The 24,325-nt window shown below is 35.0% G+C and overlaps 1 protein-coding gene across 1 annotated transcript in view; it reads right to left on the bottom strand.

Moving 5' to 3' along the window:
- The window catches only part of KLHL1 (kelch like family member 1), a 181,724-nt gene that overhangs the window by 8,342 nt on the left and 149,057 nt on the right, over positions 1-24,325 (bottom strand). The window contains exons 7-9 of the mRNA XM_072355084.1: positions 18,839-19,063; positions 12,558-12,720; positions 2,535-2,747 (exon numbers count right to left, since the gene is read on the bottom strand). Of these exons, the coding sequence (XP_072211185.1) occupies positions 2,535-2,747; positions 12,558-12,720; positions 18,839-19,063 (601 nt within the window). The remainder of the gene's footprint in view (positions 1-2,534; positions 2,748-12,557; positions 12,721-18,838; positions 19,064-24,325) is intronic.

Here is a 24,325-nt window from a genome sequence, read left to right as displayed (position 1 = left end):
AATTAAACTCGACACCTTATTTTTAGGTAATGGATATTTCATTGTGATAACAAAATAGATTATTACATTAAAGTATGATAGAAATAGCTTTTTCTGTCCTTAAGTATCTATAGTATGTAGTAGAATCACTTTACAATCACTTGAGAGAAATAAACAGTTTAAGGATGAAATATCTTGCACAGACTTTATTTAATAAGTGTAAAGTAGCTCAGACTACAAACTACAAAGGAAGTCTGTGATAGGCAATATTTTTATTTACAAGTTCTCTATTGTTATATAATATCACTACGTTATTATTGCTACTAAGACACTCCCCTTATGGATAGAATATGACACTATCTCACCAAAGAAAAATATCCCTTGCTTCACAATCATATCTTATTCATATAATTGCTTTTTGTTAACAGATATACTAGTGAACAACTGTTTTCAAGGATGAAGCACAGGAAGAATAAAATTTCATCAAAAATCTCTTAACACCTTGAGAACTCATGAAGAATTGCAACCACTACCACTGAACCAGTCCAACACATTACTTTCACAAAAACAAGGTCCCACTAGATCCCACTAGTCTTATGGTTTGTGGGTTTCTCTCTCTCTCTCTCTCTTTTTTTTTTTTTTTTTTAATTTATTTAATATTTTAATAAAAAAAATATTTCAAAATAAAATAAATCTTGTAAGTTATACAATGACTACATTATATATTTTATCTGCAGCCCAAGACAATTCCTCTTCACAAAATGTGTCCCAGGTAAGCCAGAAGATTGAACATCCATGGGCTAAACAAAATCCTTAAAACTTAATTATATCAGCAGGATAGAACTGCAAAATAATTTGGTCAAGGTGTTTTTGTTCATTTGTTTTGTAATTGTCCAAAAAAGTCTGAGTTTTCTTACATTTTTTCTTTTGCTAAAAACAACTGTACTTTTTGGTTTTCACAATAAATAGTTATTCCCTGGATTGAGAAAGTTTACAATAAAGTTCATTAATGTGGAAATAAATGAATTTGAAATCAAGATGAGAAAGGGAAAAAAAATCTATAGATGACTCATTTAACTTGTCAATAGCTATCACATTTAGAGCAAGCACCATTCTTTTTCAAGGATTGCTTCACAGTTGAAATATCACCAAATTTTATAATTCTTAAATAGAAATTACTGATTGTACCTTTAAAAGGGGCTCTCCCAGCATGTGAAAAACAGACAAATGTAACTACTGCTTTGCTTTTAAATACTCAGTGTCATCAGAAATCCTTTAAAATTGCATCAACCTAAGAAGCTGGGAAACAACTAGATGTCTTAACTAGTCTTTAACAAGCAGGATTTAACAGAAGCATTCAAAAACACAAATCTGCTGTCACTAGATCTAAGTAGTGTCAAAAATATTTTTATAGAAGGTAAAACTTTCAGGGATATATAACATAATAAATCTTATAATAAACACTTATTAGACGGTGGTATCCTAAGCCATTGGAAATATTTTTTTTGGCTGGAAAATGAATTTTCAAATGTAAAAGTAGATGCATTGAAGCCGTATTATACATCTGTCAGTTATTGGGAGTCCTTTGAGATATTGCCCATTTTCTCATGGAGACCTAGACAAAGAACATTGTGTAATGTAATTCAGACACCAGATAGATAAAGTATATGTGGTTAACTCATTGCTATTACACCCACTGCAGATGTAATGGAAATGAGGTTGTTTTTGAAGGACATTCTTGTCAAGAAAAATAAATAAATAAATAAATGCTTCCTTATAAGCATCAATAAACTACAATAAGAAAGTAATAAAGATTTTGTATTTATAAATATTGTCAGTACTAGCTATTAGGAGTTGGACTCCATGATTGTTGTGGATGCTTTCTTTATGACTGTGATTTTAGTACTAATATAAATTTAGTTCACAAAAAAAAAATAATAATAATAATCTGGGTATTTTTACTTATAGATGGATTACCATCAAGATAAAGATAAATTAGACCTGTGATTTCTCTGATTAAATTTTCATCTGTTGGAGGTAAGGAGAACATAAGTATTTTGCATATGGAAAAATATCTAATCACAAGGAAAATCATGTGGAATAAGTTTCAACTTGGAATTTTCGGATTACTTGTTGAATAACTAGTAAATTCCAATATTAAAAAGAAGACAAAATCGACATTTAATATACTTTTAAACATTTACTTGGAAAAAAAAATCTCTTTCCTGGTATCTATCTGTACCTATTCTATGCTTGAATCAAATGACTGTTCAAATATATCTGTTTTAAACTTTGCTACCTGCATACATTTGGAAATTGTATTTTACTGTATTCTACTTCAAAACATTCAAAAACAGAATTTAAAAAAAAAAAAAAAAAAAAAAAGTCAAACCTTATTGGAACATTTGAAGAGTACCTTCAAGATGAGTAGCACTGCCCTACTGAATAATATTGAATTTGCAGAATACCTGCTTGTGAAATACAGTGTTAGGGTGAAAGAACATGTAAGGGTAATATCCAATATAATGTATTTTTAAAATGCATGTAGTAGATACCTTTCTACATAATCCAGTAGTCGCGAGCAGTGGTTAGAAGCTGGAGCATCATGACCTCCAACTGCATAAAGAAAGCCATCACATGTAGCCACTCCTACACCTCCTCTTCTCTTACACATTGGAGCACACATATTCCATTTATTTGTGTGAGGATCATAGTATTCCATTGAACTCAAACATGAGCTTCCATCTCGTCCTCCAACTGAATATAATCTAAGAAAACACAAAATAAAATATTAGTAAAATAACATTATAGAACTGTGAACTCACTGTACACTCAACTGTTCACCAGAATATACTATGATGATACAGCTTTGTACGAAGTCCTGGAAAACCTCAGAAAACATTTTAAATATGAAATGGCAAAAATGTAGTTTTAAATAAAAAACAAAAAAACAGTTATTTTGTGTTTGTAACTATCTGCAGGCAAGATTCTTGTTTCCTTCCTCTTTTTGTAATGCTTCCCAGGAGGAAACCATTCTGATAACTCTTTCTCTCTATAGCCATGCTGCATCCGTGTCTTATATGAATCCTTTTGCAGTCTATTGCCTTTTCTACAGTGCTTGAAGATTAACTAATAGATAGGCTATTTGAAAGTCCTATTACTGAATAACTTATGATGCAAAAGCTGTCTGTTATTCATTTGGAAACTTTTACTGTCATGAACAGTCCATGAATTCAGAGCTACTTCAATGTGCATTCACCATTATATTTCCTTGGCATGGATACTGATGGATAAAGAAAGTGTAATATCACCACTAAATACGTCACAGAAGTCATGAGATATTTTGGTACTGCCTGACAGATACAGTTGTATTTGCCAAAGATTCAAGTAGAGAGGGATATATAAGGGAGAAAGCACTAAAGCGTCTGAATATCCAGACTTGAGATAATTACCTTTGTATCCATGTATCCACAGGTGGGACAAATTCACAATTAAGACTCCTACATGTAAGGGTTAATATGTCAACATCCACATTTTAAAAACTGCTTAATGTTCAAGGTGACAAGCAGATCTTAAAGAACAGTTCAGTTGGCCAGCCACTGCAGTACTGCTCCTCTTTATCAGAGAAAAAGAGCTTAGGAACAGCACTAAAAGAACATGCTAGCACTTGATCCAAATCCATTTACATAAATATAAATCTAAGTGTCTGCAATGATATCACTGTTATATGCAGAGAAGATGTGGGACTTGGTTCAGTTGCACACAGACAGTGATCAAACACTGTTTACTGTATGTAGAAGAAAAGAACACACCCTACCAGAGAAGACTGCCAGAGTGCACGAGTCAGTTCAAAAGGCAGCAGTTTCATGTAATTATGTGAATTAATTCCTAAAAGTGGAGACAGCAGTATACAGGCCAGAGATAGAATTCTAAGTAAATATATTTGGACAAAGAAGCACTTCACATGATTTTTAGAAAATATGAAGTACTAAAACTTCTGCAAAGCTCAGTGAGAACCATTGTGTTCCCCTAATTTAACTAAAAAAAAGGAATAACTGTCTGTTTCTTCTGGCATGAAATTTCACTGTGAAGCGCTGCTTTTCATTTGCCCTCTTCATTTAAGACAGATAGTAAAATATATCCACTGAGTTGCCAGTTGCAACCATTTTAGGTTTTGATTGTGTTTATATCTAAGCAAGTAACAGTCCAGTATTTTGCTTCCCCTTGTTGGTTACTTCACCAGCTGCGTCCCACACAATCTAGGAACCTCTAGGACTGCTGTATTATAGTTCCAGCAGATATCTGGGAAGTTGAAGTCTGCTAAATTCTGTAATCCAGTTAGTCAATCTAGCCGCCAGCAAAAGAGAAACAACACTGCAGACAGTGCTGAAGGTCCAGGATACTGCACAACTCACTGAGGTTTTTGAGATACTTATATTCCAAGACATTTAGAAGTCTTACTCTTCCTTTTTAGTGCTTTGCCTTTTTTAATTAGATGACTTTGAATGAATCATTTTTTGTAACTTTACCCTTCTTGGTAACAGTTCAGATATAAAAATTTCTGCACAGAAAGTTATAATTGATTTCTCTCTAAAAGTGTGATAATCTGTCATTACTGTGATAGGATATAAGCCCTGCAACTGCAAGGCCTACTCTTATGTCTTTCAGTTAAAAGATGCCACATCCGATTTGGGTGATTTGTTGAATTCACTTGTAAGCAGATTTCCATTTTCAGGTGCATATACGTTTAGAATTCAGACACTGAAGACAATTCATCACTGAATTTAAGAAACTAGTGTTCCTCTTTTTTTTTTTTTTTTTTTTTTTTTTTTTTTTTTTTTTTTTCAGCTAAGTAGGAGAAAGGATAAAATCATCACTATTTGGATCAAAAACATTTATCTCAGTACTATCATTACAAACCTTTGATAACTAATCAGAAAAGACATTTTAAAATTCAGTTTGACAAACCAAACTCAGAAGAACAGAGTGCCTTTGATGTGAGTTTCTATAGCTTGTGAAAACTGTTGAATCATGCCTTTCCAGCATTTCTTAATGAGGTTTGCCTTTCAAAATCCTTTCTCTGAAAAAATCAAAGACCTTGTCTGGTCTTTTGTTTAGGTCCCTTTGCACCCTTTTCTACCTTTCAGTATGCCTGAGAGAGCAACAGAGAAATACTCTCACAGAAAGGAAATCTGCCGTGTGGAAACAAGGCTGGAATTTTCATCAGTGTTAGCAATCCACATCTGACCAAGGAGACTGTGTAGATGAAATCTCTCTATCCACACTGCCTTGATTAGGTCAGTTGTTCACTGGCCAAAGTTGAATATGACAATTTTCTGAATGGAAAGCATTAATGAAGACATTTCTATCTGTAAATCTGGAGTGGTACTTCATGCATTTGGTAACACAGGAGTGGGATACATTAGGAATAAATACAGTTTTGTTTAAGAAAAAAAAAAAAAAAAGTTATAGAATAAGTGCCAACAATTAAAGAACTATTAACTGCCAGAATCTGAAAAGACTCGGAGAGTAATACCTTTATATGAATAATATAATTATGGCAAAACTCTACTTTCTAGACAAGAAGGCAAACTTTTCTGAAAGAAAGAACCTGCATCAAGTAAATTTAATTGTAATCAAAGTTACAATTTGGGCTACGTTATCTTTGCAAGACTGAATGCAAATTCTTCCAGTTAAAAACATCATTGTGGAGCAGGGGGTAGAAGTGCCGCTTCGCTACACAGGGGGCTCGAAACCTGGGAGTTGGACTCGATGATCTCTAAGGTCCCTTCCAACTTGCACGATACTATGATACTATGATACTATGACTGTATCAGACTACATGAGAGTTAAGATAAAGTAGTCTGTAAATTATTATTTTACTACAGATTAAGGCCTACTATTCACTGTCTTATTTATTAAAACATAAATGCAGTGCATCCGTCATTAAATAAGAAAATGTTTTTGAGTTCATACAATGACTTTGTGCTAGATTGTGCTGGTGCATTTAGGATATTAATTTGCTTTGTTGGTTCAATCATTCTAGATCAAAATATTGTTCCATATTTTCTATCTCTGTATTCATTTATAGCAGTTTTCTAACTAAAATATTATAAAATATCACCAAACCACAGAATAGAAGTGACCTCGAGAGATCACCTAGTCTAACTTACCCTTGCCAAAGCAGGCTCCCTAAAACAAGTAGTGCAGGTAGGCTTCCAGGTGTGTCTTGAGCGTCTCCAGAGAAGAAGACTGTACAACCTCTCTGGGCATCCTGTACCACTGTTCTGTCACCCTTACTGTGAAGAAGTTCTTATGCACATTTGTGCTGAACTTCCTATGCTTCAGTTTGTTGCCTAGTTTCCCCTTGTCCTATTGCCACACACTGCTGAAAAAAAGTCTGGAGAGCCCAGAAATGGACACAACGAAGGCAGAGTAGAGGGGTAGGTCACCTCCCTTGACCTGCTGGCCATGCTCCTTTTGATACACCCCAGGACACCAGTGGCCTTCTTTGCCACCAGGGCACACTGCTGGCTCATGGCCAACCTGCTGTCCACCAGGACACCCAGGTCCCTCTCTGCAGAGCTCCTTTCAAACAGATCATCTTCCAACCTGTACTGATGCATACGGTCATTCCTCCCCAGATGCAGGATTTAAAATTTGCTTTTGTTAAACCTCATCTGGTTCCTCTCTGCCCAACTCTCCAGCCTGTCCAGGTTTTGCTGAATGTCAGCACAGCCTTCTGGTGTGTCAGCCATTCCTCCCAGCTTTGTATCATCAGCAAACTTGATGAGGGTGGACTCTGTCCCCTCATCAAGGTCAGTGACGAAGATGTTGAACAAGACTAGACCAGCACCAACCCCCGAGGAACACTGCTAAATACAGGTCTCCAATTGAACTCTGCACCTCCAGGAAAACAAAACAAAACAAGAACAACAACAAAAAAACACTTTTATAGATTCTGCAGCTAAGGAAGATGATTTTCAACAAGCTCTTCTTTTCCTCTGGAAAGAAAAACAGTCTAATTTTTTATTTTATTTTATTTTTTGAGAAGAACTTGATTAAAAGCATCAGTTGACAAACAGAAAACATGAAATGTCAGCAATTTCAAAACCATCATTAAGGAGATTTAAATGACCTCTGTGGGATTTAAGATCATGCAGAAATTCATCTGTAGGTCAAAGGACATTCAGAGCAAAATACACTGGGAGACAAGAGAGAAAAGAGACAAGATTTTAAAAGTTTCTACAAAAAATATTCCTAAGCCGACAAGCTGTGTTTTAGTATCAGGTAATATATTCATGTCATTCATAAAATATTGATTTAAAAGTATGTCTTTGTAGTCAGTGAGAATACTGTGGTGAGAAAGCATTCAGTATGAAACATACTTTCTCTTTACGTGACTGTAATTATGTATGCCAGTACAGTACTTTTCTAGTTCAAATGGATTTGCAAATCAGTAAATGGATCATCAATAACACACAAAAAAAAACCTTCAAAGAACAACAACAAAGAAAAGAAACACACTGATGGAGAATACAATTTTTTCTTTTTTTTTTTTTTTTTTTTTTTTTTTTAATATTGTGTTGGCATGAAATTTTGAAGTGTTACTTCAGCTCTAACAACCACGATTACAGCATATTAATATTTATTTTATTAAAGAAAATTGAGCCAATTTTTCTTTTTTTTTTAACTGAAGTAAGAAAATTATCAGTGCACTGCAATTATATGGATGACTAGAAAAAAGTCTTAGATCATTTAGTCTGTGACCTTCATAATGAACAAATCCTTCTCAATTCACTGAATTCAATCAATAATGAAATACTCAGCTAAAGCAGTTCTACTGATTCCAAAGAAATTTCATTTTATCTCAATAGAGGTTATTGAGAAGTTGATCTAGTTTTAAATTAGAAAAAAAAATAGTTAGCAGTGGATATAAAATGAGATTTTGGTGCTGAAAGTAGTTGATGCTCGATAGCTTCTGTAAAATCTGTTGAAGTTCATGAAGATACATATAAAATTATATTGGCCATGTAAAAATTTATTAAGATTCAAATATTTACATATCCTACTTGATGTATAAATATGTGGAAATAAGAAAGTACATTTATATGTACACATGTGAATATGGTATCCATGTATAACATCTATATAATTACAATGGGTTTCTCATTACATTCGAAAATTTAGTCTAGGCAGTATGAGCAGATTGCCTTCTTCTGCCATGTATTAGGCTGGAGAGGTGGGCTGACAAGAACTTCAAGAAGTCCAACAAGTAGAAGTGCTCAGAGGAAATCTTATCAATGTCATGAACACCTGAAGGGAGCGTGCAAAGGGGACAGGTTCACATCAGTGTTGTCCAGTGCCAAAAGCCAATGAGCACAGATTAAAACACAGAAGGGGTCAGTCTAAACATCAAGAAGCACTTCACTGTGTGAGTGACTGAACACTGGAATAGGTTGACCAGGCTGTGAAATGATCTTGAAGATCTTCAAAGGATGTCTGTACATGGTCCTGAGCAACCTGTTCTAGGTATCTCTGCTTGAGCAGAAGAAGTAGATCAGATGACTTTCATAGGCCCCTGTAACCTTAGCCATTCTGTGATGATTCTAAAGTTTATTCATTCTGTCTGCGTGCTCTGAAGTATTCTTAACACATGAGCTAAAACACAATGGCTTTAGCATGTGCCGTGATTTCTAACAATCAAGGCAATACATACAAACTGCAAATGTGTCATGCTTTTATGAATGGGTTATCAGTATTCCACATCATAACATCATGAAGTGCACTGAGAGATAAAGAGTTAACGCTCCAGTTCTGGGTACCTGTTTCTAAAGAGAAGCTCTACATCTCCCATAGGACTGTGCACTGTTCTGTTACTGCTTCCCACTCAGAGGAAAAGACAAAAACCATTCATAGATCACAAGATGCCCCTTTATTTGATCTTCCAGTTCATCTCTGTTGCGGGTGCTGTATTGCCTCAGCTTACTTAGAGTAAAGCTTTTGGTTTTCAGACACTCTGATCTTATTTGATTTGATCTTCAACTCCAATTATATTCTGTTATATTGTAGTATATTGGTTTGTATTGCATTCTGTTATCTTACTTAGTATATTAGTTTGTTTCTCCTCAGATCGTTGCTGCTGTTTTGTTTTTATGCCTATCTTCCTACCCCTTACCCTTACCTCCTTTCCACTTTCCCAGAGCATGGGTCTGTGGGCCCCTCCACCCTGTTTGTTATGCCAGCCCATAAACAATTGACAAAATGAATCTTACTTTTCACTGTAAATTTTCATATTCATTGTCCTCTTATAAGAGTCACAGATTTACTTAAATTGTACCTACTCTGGTTCTCTTTAGAGCTAACCTAGCAACATGAAAAGAAGCAGACTTTTGCAGAGATTCCTTTTCAGCAGCCTGAATGTAAAATGCCAAGTTAAATCTTTCTTGAAAAACTGAGAAGATACGATGCATATTGAATTGAAATAGACATTCACTGAGCTGTATGGGATCATCACATAGGAAATAAGAATTTGTGTGTAGAAAAGTACAAAAGATCAGAGCAGGGCACTGAATTAGTAACAAGCCTTAATGATTCTGCTACGATAAAATGCCACAGATAGTTTACTACATGAGGCATGAAAGGCAAGGAAGCAGAACTCCTGGAGGAGACTATAATCAGCCATGCAATCACATTTTGTAGGTGGTTATATGAATGCAATACATTACAAATTCTCTTGTGCCAAACACTGAACTGCTATTAAGGACTTAGTGGAATTATTAACCTATGCCTCTCTGAGGTCATTACACAATAAATATATCCCATATGTGTGACTACAAGATAATTTTGAGAACCTTTCATATGCACATGCTGATTTGGATTGGATTTTGCTATTTTCTTGAAAGTGAAGGTTCAGTCAGCTAACCTTTCTGATACTCAATTTGCAGTAATGCATAATAGTTAGAAGGGACATATGAAACAAAAATAACTGCTACTTGCAACAGGCTTTATTTTAATTTAAATAACACAAGACTCATTTTAGGTTTGTTTCATTATAGGACATGAAAACAAAATATTACCCTGCACATAAGCCAATATCTGAATTGGCCTTTTCCCTGTTTCTTACATAATATTAAAAAGCATAGAGCTGGAAAAATACTGCTATTAAAAACAAATAAATAAATAAATATCCAGTCTGTGAGAATACATTACCAAATGAATCCAATTATTGTAAAACCAGTGGAATTCAATATAACTGAATTAATATACATTATAACAAATATTTTTAAACATTACGCTTGATTTCATCAAAGCCTTTCCACAAAGCACCAATTTATATGAAAATCTAAAACATAAATTTGCATGTGTGTGAAAGGACAAAATAGTAAACATTTATATGTAGTCTTCAAAAAATTTTTAGTACGCTCTGTTTCAATGAATGCTTAAGTAGAATTTCTGCCACACTTAAGCCATTTTAAATTCTATCTGTATAATCAAGTAACATAGTAAATCTGTAATTGTCAATTTATTATAAACTATAAAGAACAGAACCTCATATTTTGGCTCTCAATAAAAAGAAAAATAAATAAAACAAAAAACATGAAAAGGGAATAGATTTAAATATCAGTCATTAGCATAAATAGGAAAATGGAACACAAAAAAAAATCCAGTTTTAAGTCTATTTTATTAGCTTAAGAGAATCTGTATTTATCATTGAATCACAGAATCATAAAATGGCCTAGGTTGAAAAGGACTTCAATCCTGCCATGGGCAGGGTTGCCACCCACTGAACCAGACTGCCCAAAGCCACATCTAGCCTGGCTATGAATACCTCCAGGGATGGGGCATCCACAACTTCTCTGGACAACCTGTTCCAGTGTGCCACCACTCTCTAAGTGAAAGACTTCCTTCTAGTATCTAACCTAAATCTCCCCTGTCTCGGTTTAAAACCATTCCCTCTTGTCCAGTCACTATCCACCCATGTGTCATACTTCTCCCTGTTTATATGCTCCCTTCAAGTACTGGAAGGCTTCAATGAGGTCTCCCCAGAGCCTTCTCTTTTCCAAGCTATATAAGACCAGTTCCTTCAACCTTTCTTCAAAGGAGAGGTGCCCCAGCCCTCTGATCATCTCAGCAGCCCTGCTCTGGACCTGTTCCAAGAGATTTGTGTCTTTCTTGTGCTGGGGGACCCAGGCCTGGGTGCAATACTACAGATGGGCCTCAGAAGAGCTGAGTAGAGTGGGGACAATCACCTCCCTCTCTCTGCTATCCACCCAGCTGAGGATATAATTGGCCTTCCATGCTGCAAGCACACACTGATTGCTCATGTCCAGCTTCTCATCCACCAGAACCCCCAAGTCCTACTCACACCTCTTCATTTATTTTCAATTGCCCATAGAAGTGTAAATCTTCTTCATTTAAAATATAAAAAAAAAATAGAAGTCACAATCTGAAACAGAGTTCCCAGCTATCCTTTACAAGTGAGGGAGAAAAGCAGGCACTTACAGGACATAATTCATGCTGTCCTAGCATAAGCATCTGGAATAAGTCAGACATATGATAACTTAGAAGTATTATTTCTTCAGTTGATCATAAGGTGAGCTTATGAGGATGACTGACTCAGTTGCAGATGTCTAGCCAAAAATCATGAAGTTATGTGTGATGAATCCCTCTCCTACCTCTAAATTTTACAGCTCACAATATATATATATATTGCAATTGATAAGCAACAAGTAATAATCAGTGTAGGTAAATTGCAAACAGCATCTTATAATGTCAGACGAAGAGAAACTTTTACAAACCCCATGTCTCTAATTTCATTTCAGAAAATTAGATACTCAGAATTTTGCATAAGATAATTGTATTACTGGGATGCAATTTGGCCCAGTTTTTTAGCTTTATAGCTCCTTAGTAAAGAGTGTCAGCACGACCACTTAAAGAAAAAAAAAAAAAAAAAAAAAGTTATAAGCTAGAAACTTAGACTCTAAATGCACTTAGAGTTTCAGGTTTAATGCAATTTAATTCTATGACAAGAATCAAATGAATGTTGCTGTCTTCAGTCAAAGAAGGTTTCCTGGGTCAATGTTTGGCTGAAGCAAGTTGAAAAACGAGCATGCAACAAACCTCATCATTGGGTATTTTGGATTGATAAACTCAGTTGGTTAACTAGAACTGGCATACACAAGTAAGATGAGTCAACTGACAATTTTTCATGTAGTAGTTTATGCTGAACATACACACTGAAATATCATTTCTATTTTCTTATGTATTTGATATGAATATTAAACAAAAGGAATATATATATGTGTGTGTGTACATATATATGTGTGTGTGTGTGTGCATATATATATATATAAATATATATACTTATACTATATATTTAAATATGTGTATATATATAAATGACATTTGACATGAGTGTAAGAGCCACAAGATTTTAGGGAGTGCACAATGGGTCTTGTACTTATTTTAAAAGGTACCCTCAAGTACTATAGTATAAAAGTTATTTACTATTGTGTGTCACAGTTATTTATCCTTCTAAGAAATGCATTTGAACTGTAAAAGAATACCCTACTCACTTGCCATTTAATGCTGCTACTCCAACAGTGCTTCTGGCAATTGACATACTTGCCACAAATGTCCACTGCTGACTTTGAGGGTCCCATCTCTCAACTGTATTCAAATAGCTCCAACCATCATGGCCTCCCACTGCGTAAATAGGCCCTTCAAGCACTGTAACTCCTAAAATGAAGGAGAGAGTGAGAGAATGCAAAAGCATTATTTCTCTGGAAATAATAATAATAAATATTTTCCATAATAGCAATGCATAAACTTGCATACTCAAAGTGAAAAAGGAAACACTGATTTGAAATTTGATTAATTAAAAGTTAACATATAGAACATGTAGACGGGTGTCTTGTCAAACAATCCTAATTTAATTCTTTGAGAAAATTGTGTGCTTCATAGAATTATCTGTCAGTGATGTAAGCATCTTAAGATTTCTGTAAACTTTTTGACCTGTGGCATGTAACTTTCTTATTATTAATTGGCTTTTAGAATATAAGAAAATCATATAATATATAGAGACTGGTTATATGGTAGAGCAGAATGATGTCTGACACTTCCAGAATTATGTAGATGAAAATATAAGTGTTTTTTTTTTTTTTTTTTTTTTTTTTTCCCCACTAGCAGAGGTTTTGGCATAGAATCAAGAAAAACCAGCATTTTCAAAGACTGGACAAACTGACTATTCAGTGAATTGGGTGATGATGCATGGGTGCAAAGTAGAATGACAAAGAATTTTATAATTCAGGAAAAAAAAAAGTATCTCTGTATGCTCCTCATCACTGGGAGAAAAACTCCAAAGCAAAATCTAATATACATGCAAATCATTATTGTGAAGAAATAGTTTAAATGCTCAGGTCTCCTGTCAAGAAATCTGGAATTACATATTTCCCTTGATATTTCAACATTAAGGATAACAATAATTCAATAGCATAGAGGTACACATTTCTAATAAGGCGTAAAAGAATGATTCTCAAACCAACCTTTTGCTAGCTGCTTCTTGAATGGTAAATAATAGAGCTATGTCAGAGCATTGCAATAAGCAAGACTGTTGCAAAAGTATTTATCTATATTTAATGCTTAGGAAGTTACTGTTACTTCTGAAGATTCAAGATCCTTTATTTTAATTTGGCATGTTTTACTTTATTTTCTATCTGAGACTTTGCACAATTTCAGCATATCAGCACACAGTGAGCAAGACTGCACATATTGATCATAGTACTGTTTTGTGAGATGCAAATGTACCTGAAGAGATTTACCAGTGCAGAAAAGTGAGGTGCTTCCAATGAGATACCAACTCAAAGATCTTTTTAGGGGATATATGGCATGAGTCCTTGCCTGAGTTATTTCATTTTAATTCCAGTCGTACTGTTTAAAATGATTCCTAGTGAATAATCTTTTTCTTTTTTTTTTTTTAAAACATTTCCTTCTTGTTACATAAATAACAAAGCAGTGAACGTTTAATTACACTCATGAAGCACATCTTTTATAGATGAATGTGTTCTTCCCAACTGAAAGCATTAAGTGTTTATGACTGTGAATTTGTAAAGGTCTAAAACTACCTTAGGCTCCTTTCATGAAAGAGATACACTGTAGATTTGACATGTATCAGATTCACAGCTCTGTTGACTGAAGTTTGATTTAAACAGACACTGTGGTCACTTTTTCAGAGTATATAAAAATCCAGCAACTGTGTTATATAAATCTGGAAACACTGAATGTCATTGCCTAAACCAGTAGGACTTGGTTGCATGCACATATGGTTGTATGACGGTTGCAGTATTTTCAGCTTGATTACTGGGATTGAATGATTAGGAATAAACAAATACATGTCTGTGAAATGAGCAATCAATGATTATCAGTATGCTCTACAAAGTAAGATCTAGAAAAGTTTCCTATATCCAGCGTCCTTGCTTTTGTCAGTATAGCAAATATTCTGGAAAGCAAACAAACAAACAACAACAACAAAACAAAAGCAAAAACAAACAAAAAAAACCCCATATTTTTCATAATTAAAAAAAAAAAAAAAGTCAATGGTTGGTGTGCTTACAATACTTTTTTGACAGTTAATCATAAATAATTTCAATTTTAGCATACCAACAGGTTACGACATCATTTTGTTGTCTTTAATGCTAATATAATTCTCTGCGTTTCACTCACATTGTTTTCCTCTTGACATTCATCACTCTCCTGCTGCCCATTAGGACACTAGAGGTTCATATCTGCCTCTGGGTCTATAATGAAATCTCAAATTTTCATCCAGCTGTCTGTTGATCTCTGCGTTTTGTTTTGTCCTCGTAATGGTTTGTTCCATATACACACAGCATACTGAAAAGTCAGAATTTTATGTAAAACTTTTTTTTTTTTTTTAAATGAAATATGTGCTTTTGCAGTTTTTATTTCACTCTTCTGTAGCCCAGTAATTGCAGTATATAGAAAGAAGACAAACCTCCAAGCTACTGAAGAAAGAATGAGATCTCTTTATTCTCAACAGTTTTCTGTTTCACAGTTAACATAGGTGTTACTGTTAAGTCTGTATCTAGCTTTTATTTCTATTCTTAAATCTACTTTAAAGGTTTTCCTTTGTCTTGAATGCCTTTTTGTATAAATTGAACACACACTTATTTACTGGTGTTTCAGAACCATCTAAAATAACATCTTTGCCACATCAGAGGGTTTTTTTTTCAAATAGAAGATAAAAGTTAAACTCTGATTCACTTGAAGTTGTACCTAAATTTAGGTTTAAAGACTGGTGCCACACATCTTTGTATTTCCAGTGCTGAACAGCAATAATTGCCTGCTAAATGTTACAAAAATGCTAAACCTGTAGACAGCCTGTCTAAATGCCTATCATACGTTACTACATTCTGACATTCTTGTTTCTCTGATCTGCTACCCTCGTTTAATTCTTTAAGCTGTGTTTTCCTAGATAAACAGTTTTAAAAAATGCATGATAACAACACACACTCTTCAGCAGCTAGGTTTCCAAGCAAAGTTTATTTCCCATAAAATGAAGTAAGGTGATTGCTCTCCATATTCACTTGATAAGCTGCATCTTTATTCTGCATGATTTCTGCTATAATTAACACCTGTGTCAGTGTGAATCAGATATTGCTTTGCTGTTATGGATCCATCAAGGTGTCTAGTATCTGAAACTTTTTTCTGATATTTGCACTGAAGGCACGTTTTAAAAATCTTTTGACATTTTACACAATTATTATTTTCAGAACACTGAGATTTGAAAAAAAAAAAAAAAAGAAAAAAAAAAAGGCAAATATATTAACTTCTGGAAAACATTCTACCTATACATTTATACTTATTAATAATTCACCCTACTATTTGTTGCCTTCTTGTCATTTTGTGAAGTGAGTCAATGAACTATGATTGCTAGCAACAGTGTTATCTTACACTCAATCAAAAAGAAATGAACAAATAGCAACAGATTTAATCTAACCCAACAAGTAGTCCATAGACATGTTGTAAATTATGAAAAGATCTTTCAATTAATCAACAGCAATTACGCATAAATGGCAAAAATGAAAGATGACAGACCATTACTGAAATAAATGAACTGTGGAGCCAAGTCAAGATAATTACACAATAAGTACTTTCCAATATAAAAGTGTTTTTTATTTGTAACTATATTAAAAGAAATATAAAATAAGAAAGCATGTAAATAGATTTGCAATCAACTTCCAGTAGAGATAGGACTGATGTGAGCCTTACTTAATAAATGGATTAACGAAGAAATAAATTAATACATGCATACATACAGAAATGAGATTTAGGGAACATATTTAATTCATAGAGTCTCCTTAGTGATTGAAAGAGTCCCAGGCATTTATACAGATCAGAAGGAGCAGTCCTTGAGAGTAGCCCTGCAGAGAAGGACCTAGGAGACTTGATGAATGAAAAACTTAACATAGCCAGCAGTGTGCTCTTGCAGCTCAGAAAGTAAATGGGAACCTGGGCTCCATTAGAAGAGGGGTAGCCAGCAGGGACAGGGAAGACCGATTGTCCCTCCCTACTCTGCTTTTGTGAGGCCCCATCTGGAGTACTACATCCAGATCTGGAGTCCCCAGTACAAGAAAGAAAGAAAGCTGTTGGAGAGGGCCACAAAGATGATCCGGGGCTGGAGCACCTCCTCTATGATGGCAGGCTTGAACTGGGCTTGTTCAGCCTGGAGAAAGAATAGGCAGTGGGGTAACCTAACTGCAGCATTTCAGTACCTAAATGAAGCCTATAAACAGGAAGGGAGTCAACTCTTTGAAAGGTTGATAGCAGCAGGACAAGGGGAAATGGTTTAAGTTGAGGGAGGGCAGATTTAGGTAGGATATCAGTGGAAAGTTCTTTACTATGAGAGTGATAGGTCCTGGGACAGGCTGCCCAGAGAGGTGGATGGCCTGTCCATGGAAATGTTCAAGGCCAGGTTGGATGGGGCCCTGGGCAACCTGGTCTTGTATTAAATGGAGAGGTTGGTGGCAGGGGGCTGGAGATTCATGATCCTTTAGGTCCCTTCCAACCTGGGCCATTCTGTGATTCTGTGATTCTGTGATCTTTGTTGTATCTTGAAAGGCAGGAGCTGCTCCCAAGTCATAAATTGTTCTATTCTAATTGTGCTGAGTTCTTGTCATGAATGGAAACAGAAATGTGCCACTTCAGATGCTCTATTCAGTTGTTCATCTAGCTCCAGGAGGATATATCCTGCTCTACATTTTTAATTCTCTAATACTGTAGCTAAAGCTTGTAAATATGCCTACATATATTTGATAAACAATAACTGTTTTTTGGAAATTCAAAAGTTATCTGGAAAACATTTTATGAATTTTAAGTCTTTGAAACCAACAAAAATAAAATATTTTATGAAACATCATTTTATGACTGAAAAAAATAAAATAAAATATGGGCTTAGATTAGTCACTACTTTTATATTATAATATGTATTTGCTGCTTAGGACCAGAATCACAGTGACTGATCCTGAGGATCAGGGTGGTTTTGGTTGGTTCCTTCATCCAGGGAACCCCAAGATAACAGAGCAGCCTGGCAGTGAGAGCTTAGTGTCATTTGTTTGCTCAGCTCCTTCATTTATTATTTTTTCTTCTTCTTGTTGTTTTTTCTTTTTGTTTCTGTATATAAAGTTTACACTCAGCCTGCCACTAACTCTTTATTTCTTCCTTCCCTCTTCTTCCTCTGTGCAGCTTCTTCCTTCTTTTCCTTTTTATTCTCTGAATTTATCATTCAAAATATATTTTCACATTCCCTCTCTCCCTTTTTGTTCTTTCAGTTACTTTCCACTGTAGCTATGAAAGTTGTAATTTGGTCTTTCTGTTACAAATTTTCATTCATTGTTTTCTAGCTTCACATTACTCTTTTTTATTCCAAAATGTTTTATGCCCTACTTGATATTAAATATTAGCATAAAAGATACTAGAATTAGCTATTAGTTGTAGCACATTTTCTGGTACTGTTGAGACAGAAACAAACAAAGAAACTATAAAATAATTAATAGTAAAATTGTGGACCAAAAAAACCAACAACAAGAAAAAACTTTTGAAGTCGGAACAAAATTTGTGTATGTAGTACTTTAACTCCGTATTTGCACTGCATCACAGAAGTCTGTTGTCAGACAGTTTTTATTTGCATTTTGAATTCTGAAAATCAAGAAAACAAATGGAAATGAGAGTTCAGATATCACATTCAGCTTCTATATGATCACTATAGGCAATTTAGGAATAAGTAGGAAGGAAAGACAAGAGAACAGTACTACAACATATCTTGATTAATGCTGATACTGGTATGAATGATCCTTGAAAAGCTTAAATGAATTTGACTAAGGGAACATATGCTCTACCAATCATGATAAAAGTATTGCTACAAATACTCTGTAAAGTGAATTACTGACATAATGTGTATATTCTTGAGCAAATTCCCTATCAAGTTGTTTAAGTAAAAACCTAATACTTTGAAATGAAGTAATGTTTTGATTATTTGACAAATAAATACACCTGTTTTCAAATGCTGTGCAAACAAACCTGAATTTTCTCACCAATCTGTTAAAGTTTAAGAGTTTCTTTCCCTGTCTTGTCTTTTCTCATTTTAAGTATTCAAACATCATTAAATAATAAAATGTGTCTTAACGTTCTGTATATTGTTAGTGATCTAACAAGCACAATGTAAATATTTATTAATACTGATGAATGAGATACGATAGCTATTTAACCCTAAATTTTGCATTATAATTTACTTATTTGAAAAAAACATGTTAGATTTTTGAAACATTTCTTTTTTCCTTACCTAAGCCATGCCTATGTGTTGACATTGGTGGTAACACAGTCCAAGCCTTTGTTTTTGGATTGTAACATTCAACAGTGTTCAGTGTCTTTAAACCATCACGGCCTCCAATGACAAACAGCTTGTCATCAATGACAGCAACACCAAACTGAAGCCTCCTGCCATTCATCACTCCAGCCTGGATCCATATATTTGTTCTGAGATCATACTTTTCAATAGTTGTAGCACCTGGTAAGACACAATAATAGGATATGTATTTAAAATGGACCACCTTTTTTGGCTGTTACAGTTTTTGTTATGAAAATGAAAAAAACAAACAACTAAATCATCCCTATAGCATCAAAATATTGTAATCTGAATAACAGTATGCTTTACCCTTACGATATTCTACATTTCAGCAGCATAACTATCTGATTAGGTTACATTGTAAATTTTAGCAAAATATTTAAAGAATATTTTCTTCTGAACTTAGTCATTTGATTTACAGGTTCACATGTGAGTTCAAATATATATATATCAGTTAATCACAAAAGTGACTTTTAACATTAAATATTAGATACAAAATGAAATTTATTAACAAAACTGGAGAGGTAGAAGAGCTTGTGTAGATCTCAGAAAGTGAGTAATTAATACATCCTATTATCTGAATCACAGAATCACAGAACTATCAAGGTTGGAAAAGACCTAAAAGATCATCCAGTCCAACAATCACCAATACTTCCTAGCTAAATCATATCCCTCAACACAACATCCAAACGTTTCTTGAACACCCCCATGGTCGGTGACTCTACCACCTCCCTGGGCAGTGCATTCCAGTGCCTGACTACTCTTTCCGAAAAGTAATATTTCCTAATGTCCAGCCTGAATCTCCCGTCACAGCTTGAAACCATTCCCTCTAGTTCTATCACTGTCTACATGAGTGAAGAGGCCAAACCCTAGCTCACTACAACCTCCCTTCAGGAAGTTACAGAGAGCAATAAGGTCTCCCCTAAGCCTCCTCTTCTCCAGGCTGAACAACCCCAGCTCCCTCAGCCACTCCTCATAAGGCTTGTGCTCCAGACCCCTCACCAGCTTCGTAGCCCTCCTCTGAACGTGTTCTGAATACGATTACGAGAATCAGAAAATCGTGAACTGGCTTAGGATGGAAGGAGACTCAAATACCACCCAGTTCCAACCCAATGCCATGGGCAGAGTTGCCAGCCACCAGATCAGGCTGCCCAGGGCCCCATGCATCCTGGACTTGAACACCACTGGGGATAGGACATCCATAGCTTCTCTGGACAGCTTGCTCTACTGTCTGACCAGTCTCTGAATAATGAATTTCCTCCTAACCTAACTCTCCCTTATTTTAGAAAAATGCATAGCTAATGCTGGTGGCTGTGTTGAAAGCTAGTGTTTTGTAGCCGAGAATTTGATCTATCTAATAGCATTACTATGTTCTTTGCATTTATCATAGTTTCCATGGAAATAAATAGGACACATTACTTTTGGAGCAACTTATGTGCAATTTAGCCAGATATATTAAATCCCTCTCTGGTTTTATTATACCATAAGTTATATAAACCAGTTTTTACATTTGATTAATAGAGACAGGTTTATTTATCTATTTGCCTCTAATTTAAAATTGATTTCTGCAAATGTATTAAATCTTTGGTTTTGAAGGAGCAAAAATGTACACTTTTGTATAGTGCTGCAGGGCATATTATAGTAAGACATTAATATAGCTATTTTCTAATGTTTTAAGTTTTTATATGCTGAATGTATTAATGTTAAATCTGGAACTGTAATAAGTTAATGCTATAATGCAGTCTACCTTAATGCTAAAGATTGCCATTTTCAAGATTTGTCATTCTGTTTTCACAAATTATTACGAGTACATCAAATACAATCCTTGATTTATGTTCAGCTATATATTTTATTATATTGGTTAAGTCAGAGTTTGGCACAATGCATTATTAAGTTCCATACTGAACTCCTAATCCAGAAGAGTTCCTAGATACGTGAACTCAGTTTATCCAGTACGACATTTTGCCTATCTCAGGAAAAAATGAAAAAATAAAATCTATCAAAACCTATTTCAACTATTCATGAAAAATATACATAGCCATGAACTGAAACCTTAACAATTCCTGATATACTTTTTCACTTGGAGCAGATCTAAAAAAAAAATAGTACTCTAAAAACTGAAAACAGAGGAAAGCCTACCCCATGCATCTGTCATTATTACTGTTTTGCAACCACTTTCTTAAACTTAATAGGGCACAAGAACATAAGGAATAGTTTTAGTAAGTATCAAGCCATTCTCTGTTGAAGTCATGAGATTACACTTTGTTCAATAACAGACAGTTTTGCCAGGTTAGATATTTGTCACTGAAAAAATGTCTTGTCCTACTGGTGTTCTAATCTAAATTGATTTGGTTGTTATAACTCTGAAGATGTAATATTTAGCTTGAAAAAATCCTCCGACAGGAAGGTGGTGAAACCACTGAAAGATAGTCAGTGGAGATTTTAGGATATCTTTAACTGGAGATTATCGACAAGAAGCAAATTTTGAATATACTAAACTACAACACAAGGGATATGACAAGATGAATTTACTCTTCTTTACCCTTTACTTTACCCTTGATAGCAGCAGTAAGAATTACACTGTTCACATTTTGAACCTAGTTCTTTTTATAATGTTTACGCTGTTCTTCATCCTAACACTAACTGAGAAGTATTGGAACTGCTCAGTAAAAAAACAGAACCACCTTCTACTTTTACCTAAGAAGAAAAGTAGCTACAATTTCTGACAAAGTCATAAATTCAAGGACATATTATTATTTGATCATGAAAGTAAATGGATTTTCTGCACCTGGGAAAAAAGAAGAGACAAAACCTTGATTAAGTCCTTTAGATCTAATATATTTCAAAAGTGCTTAGCTACTTAAATGCTATGTCCTCTGGGTATATAAAATCAATATTACGTTGGAATATTGATATTTCATTCATCACATATTTTATGATTTTCAAAAGGAAAACATTGTTACATTGCTAAATGTTAACATCACAAAAATGCTAAGCACTACAGAGCACTACTTGACCAAAACAAAAGCAGAAGCTCAAGAGAACTTATGTATCTTGTCTTCTAAGTGAATGACAGTGGAATGGTCAGGACAACAGGCATTAGCTGAGTATGAAAATCTTAAAGACTTTTCATCAAAGATTTCCAGTGCTGGGGATTGTAATGGAAAACAAGTTGAACATGACTCTGCATGAGTTCTTGATGCTAAAGAGGCCAATGGTCTTCTTGCCTACGCTAGGTTGTCATCAAGTCAGGATAGATCATCCATACATAGCACTGATGAAGATGCACCTAGAATACTGCATCCAGTTCTGGGCTCCCCAAAACAGGAGAGACATGGAGCTGCTAGAAAGTCCAACAGAGGGCCACAAAGATGAGAAAGGTAATGCAGCATGTATTCTGTGATGAAAAGGTGAGACCTCTGGGACTGTTTGGCCTGGAGAAGAGAAGGCTCAGGGAGAAGCTCATCAGTGTCTGTAAAAATCTGACAGGAATATACAAAAAGGACAGAGCAAGATTTTTCTCAGTGGTACCCACTGCTAGGGATAGACATACTGGGAACAAAATGGAACATGGGAGGTTCCAGCTGAACATCACAAAATATTTATTTACTGTGCATTTTGCTGAGCACTGGCACATATCCCCCCAAAAGGCTGTGGACTCCTTGAAGATCTTCAGAAAATGCCTGGACAAAAGATCCTGGTACTGGGCAACCTCCTCTAGGTGGCTCTGCTTTAGCAGGAGAATTGGACCTGATCAGGTCCAGAGGTCACTCTCAGACTTCAGCTCTCTATGATACTGTGCATTGGTAGAAAACTGCAAACTCCGTTTTATATTTCCTTCTTCATATCAGTCTTAGTTGAACCTAACTCTGAATAGTCTGTCAGAGAGTAGAAAATAAGAGGCATGATTTCTGGACAAATGGTTGGAGGTTTATGCTGAGATCAATGGTGAATAATCTTTCTTTACAGTGCACATCCTCTGATGTGTGTTCATCAAGAAGCATATTCACATTTTGATTCCTGGAACTGGCCTGCCCCACTGCAGAGGACACCTTAGCATACAAAAGGCTCCAGGAGATAATTGCCGGATTCAAATCCCAAGTAAATTATGCATTAGTCTGCTTCAGAGAGAAAAGCTGTGAGGTTTTTGCATTACACTGTGACAGTCACCAGAGATTTTCCAGAGGCATATGCTTCAGAGAACATACAAAAATCCTAATGCTTAGGACTTTGCCTTATTAACATGGAAGATTTAAAATAAGCTAGCTCTCTTCTTGTTCCCATACTAGATTAATTTTGACTTCGGGGAATTGCCAGGAATTTCCAGCATTCATTTTCTGCATAATCCTGAGCTCTTTGTCCTGCAAATCTTTTTTCCTGATGCTGATTAGCTAGTCACATTCATATTGATAAATCTTTCTTCGTGGTCCAGTCCTTGACTTGGACAAGAATTAGATGAATGCCAGGATACTTCCTGAACTATTCTTTCTAATGGAAAAAAATAAATAAATTAAAAAAAATGTATGTTATAGACTGGAAGACAAGAGTTTGTCTAGCTGAGACTGTAATACAAGTTACTGTGTCCATAGCATCCACCAGCTGCTCTAAAGATGTGTCTTCTGTGCAGTCCTGTGCAGTCCCCCCTGTGAGGGACCTTTTTTCATATTTATTCTGAGTAAGGAAAATCCACAAGGTTTAGCGGGTCAGTGGTATTGTATGTATTATGGTATTATGCAGGTCAAAGTGACTATGACGACTGTCTATCTTTACATGAAGCAATCAGTAAGTAATTAAGAGTAAATTATGAGTCACATTAAAGTTAACCTTTGTATATACTTCATTTTTTTATTGAAGTTTCATCTCTCTACCTGTCATTAAGAAGCTGATGCTGTTTTAGACCTTCATTCATCTTTAAATACCACTCTAGTTTTTAGTAGAAGTCCTTTTCTCAGTTATGGTATCAGCAACAATACTCTCTACACAGTGACCAACATTTATATGACTTTAAAAGAAGAAATGAAAGAAATGAAAGTTCTACATGATATTAGTATGACAGCAGAAAGAAAGCAGAAAACTGGAAAAACTGCAGAAACAGAAGCATCAAAAAGGGTCTACATATAACAACATATAGGCATTTTAAAATATATATAGCAACATATTTTCTTTTTGGTAGGCTTTTCAGAGTAACTCATGTATTCATAAGAATCTATTAATGGTACAGCAGAAGAACTATGACACAATGAAACCAAAATGATTGTGGCAGTGGGGTTGGAGATTCATGATCCTTGAGGTCCCTTCCAACCCGGGTCATTCGTGGTTCTATGATTCTGTGAATTTACTCAGGTAGGATTTTCCTGTATTAATAAAAATGTAGTAGCGCACTTAGAACTGTGACATATCATAGAATCACAGAATCCTTAGAGT

The sequence above is a fragment of the Excalfactoria chinensis genome, chromosome 1, assembly GCF_039878825.1.
Source record: "Excalfactoria chinensis isolate bCotChi1 chromosome 1, bCotChi1.hap2, whole genome shotgun sequence".
In the NCBI taxonomy this organism is placed as follows: domain Eukaryota; kingdom Metazoa; phylum Chordata; class Aves; order Galliformes; family Phasianidae; genus Excalfactoria; species Excalfactoria chinensis.
Note: the sequence above shows the minus strand (reverse complement) of the source record. Positions and strands in the feature narration are given on the sequence as shown.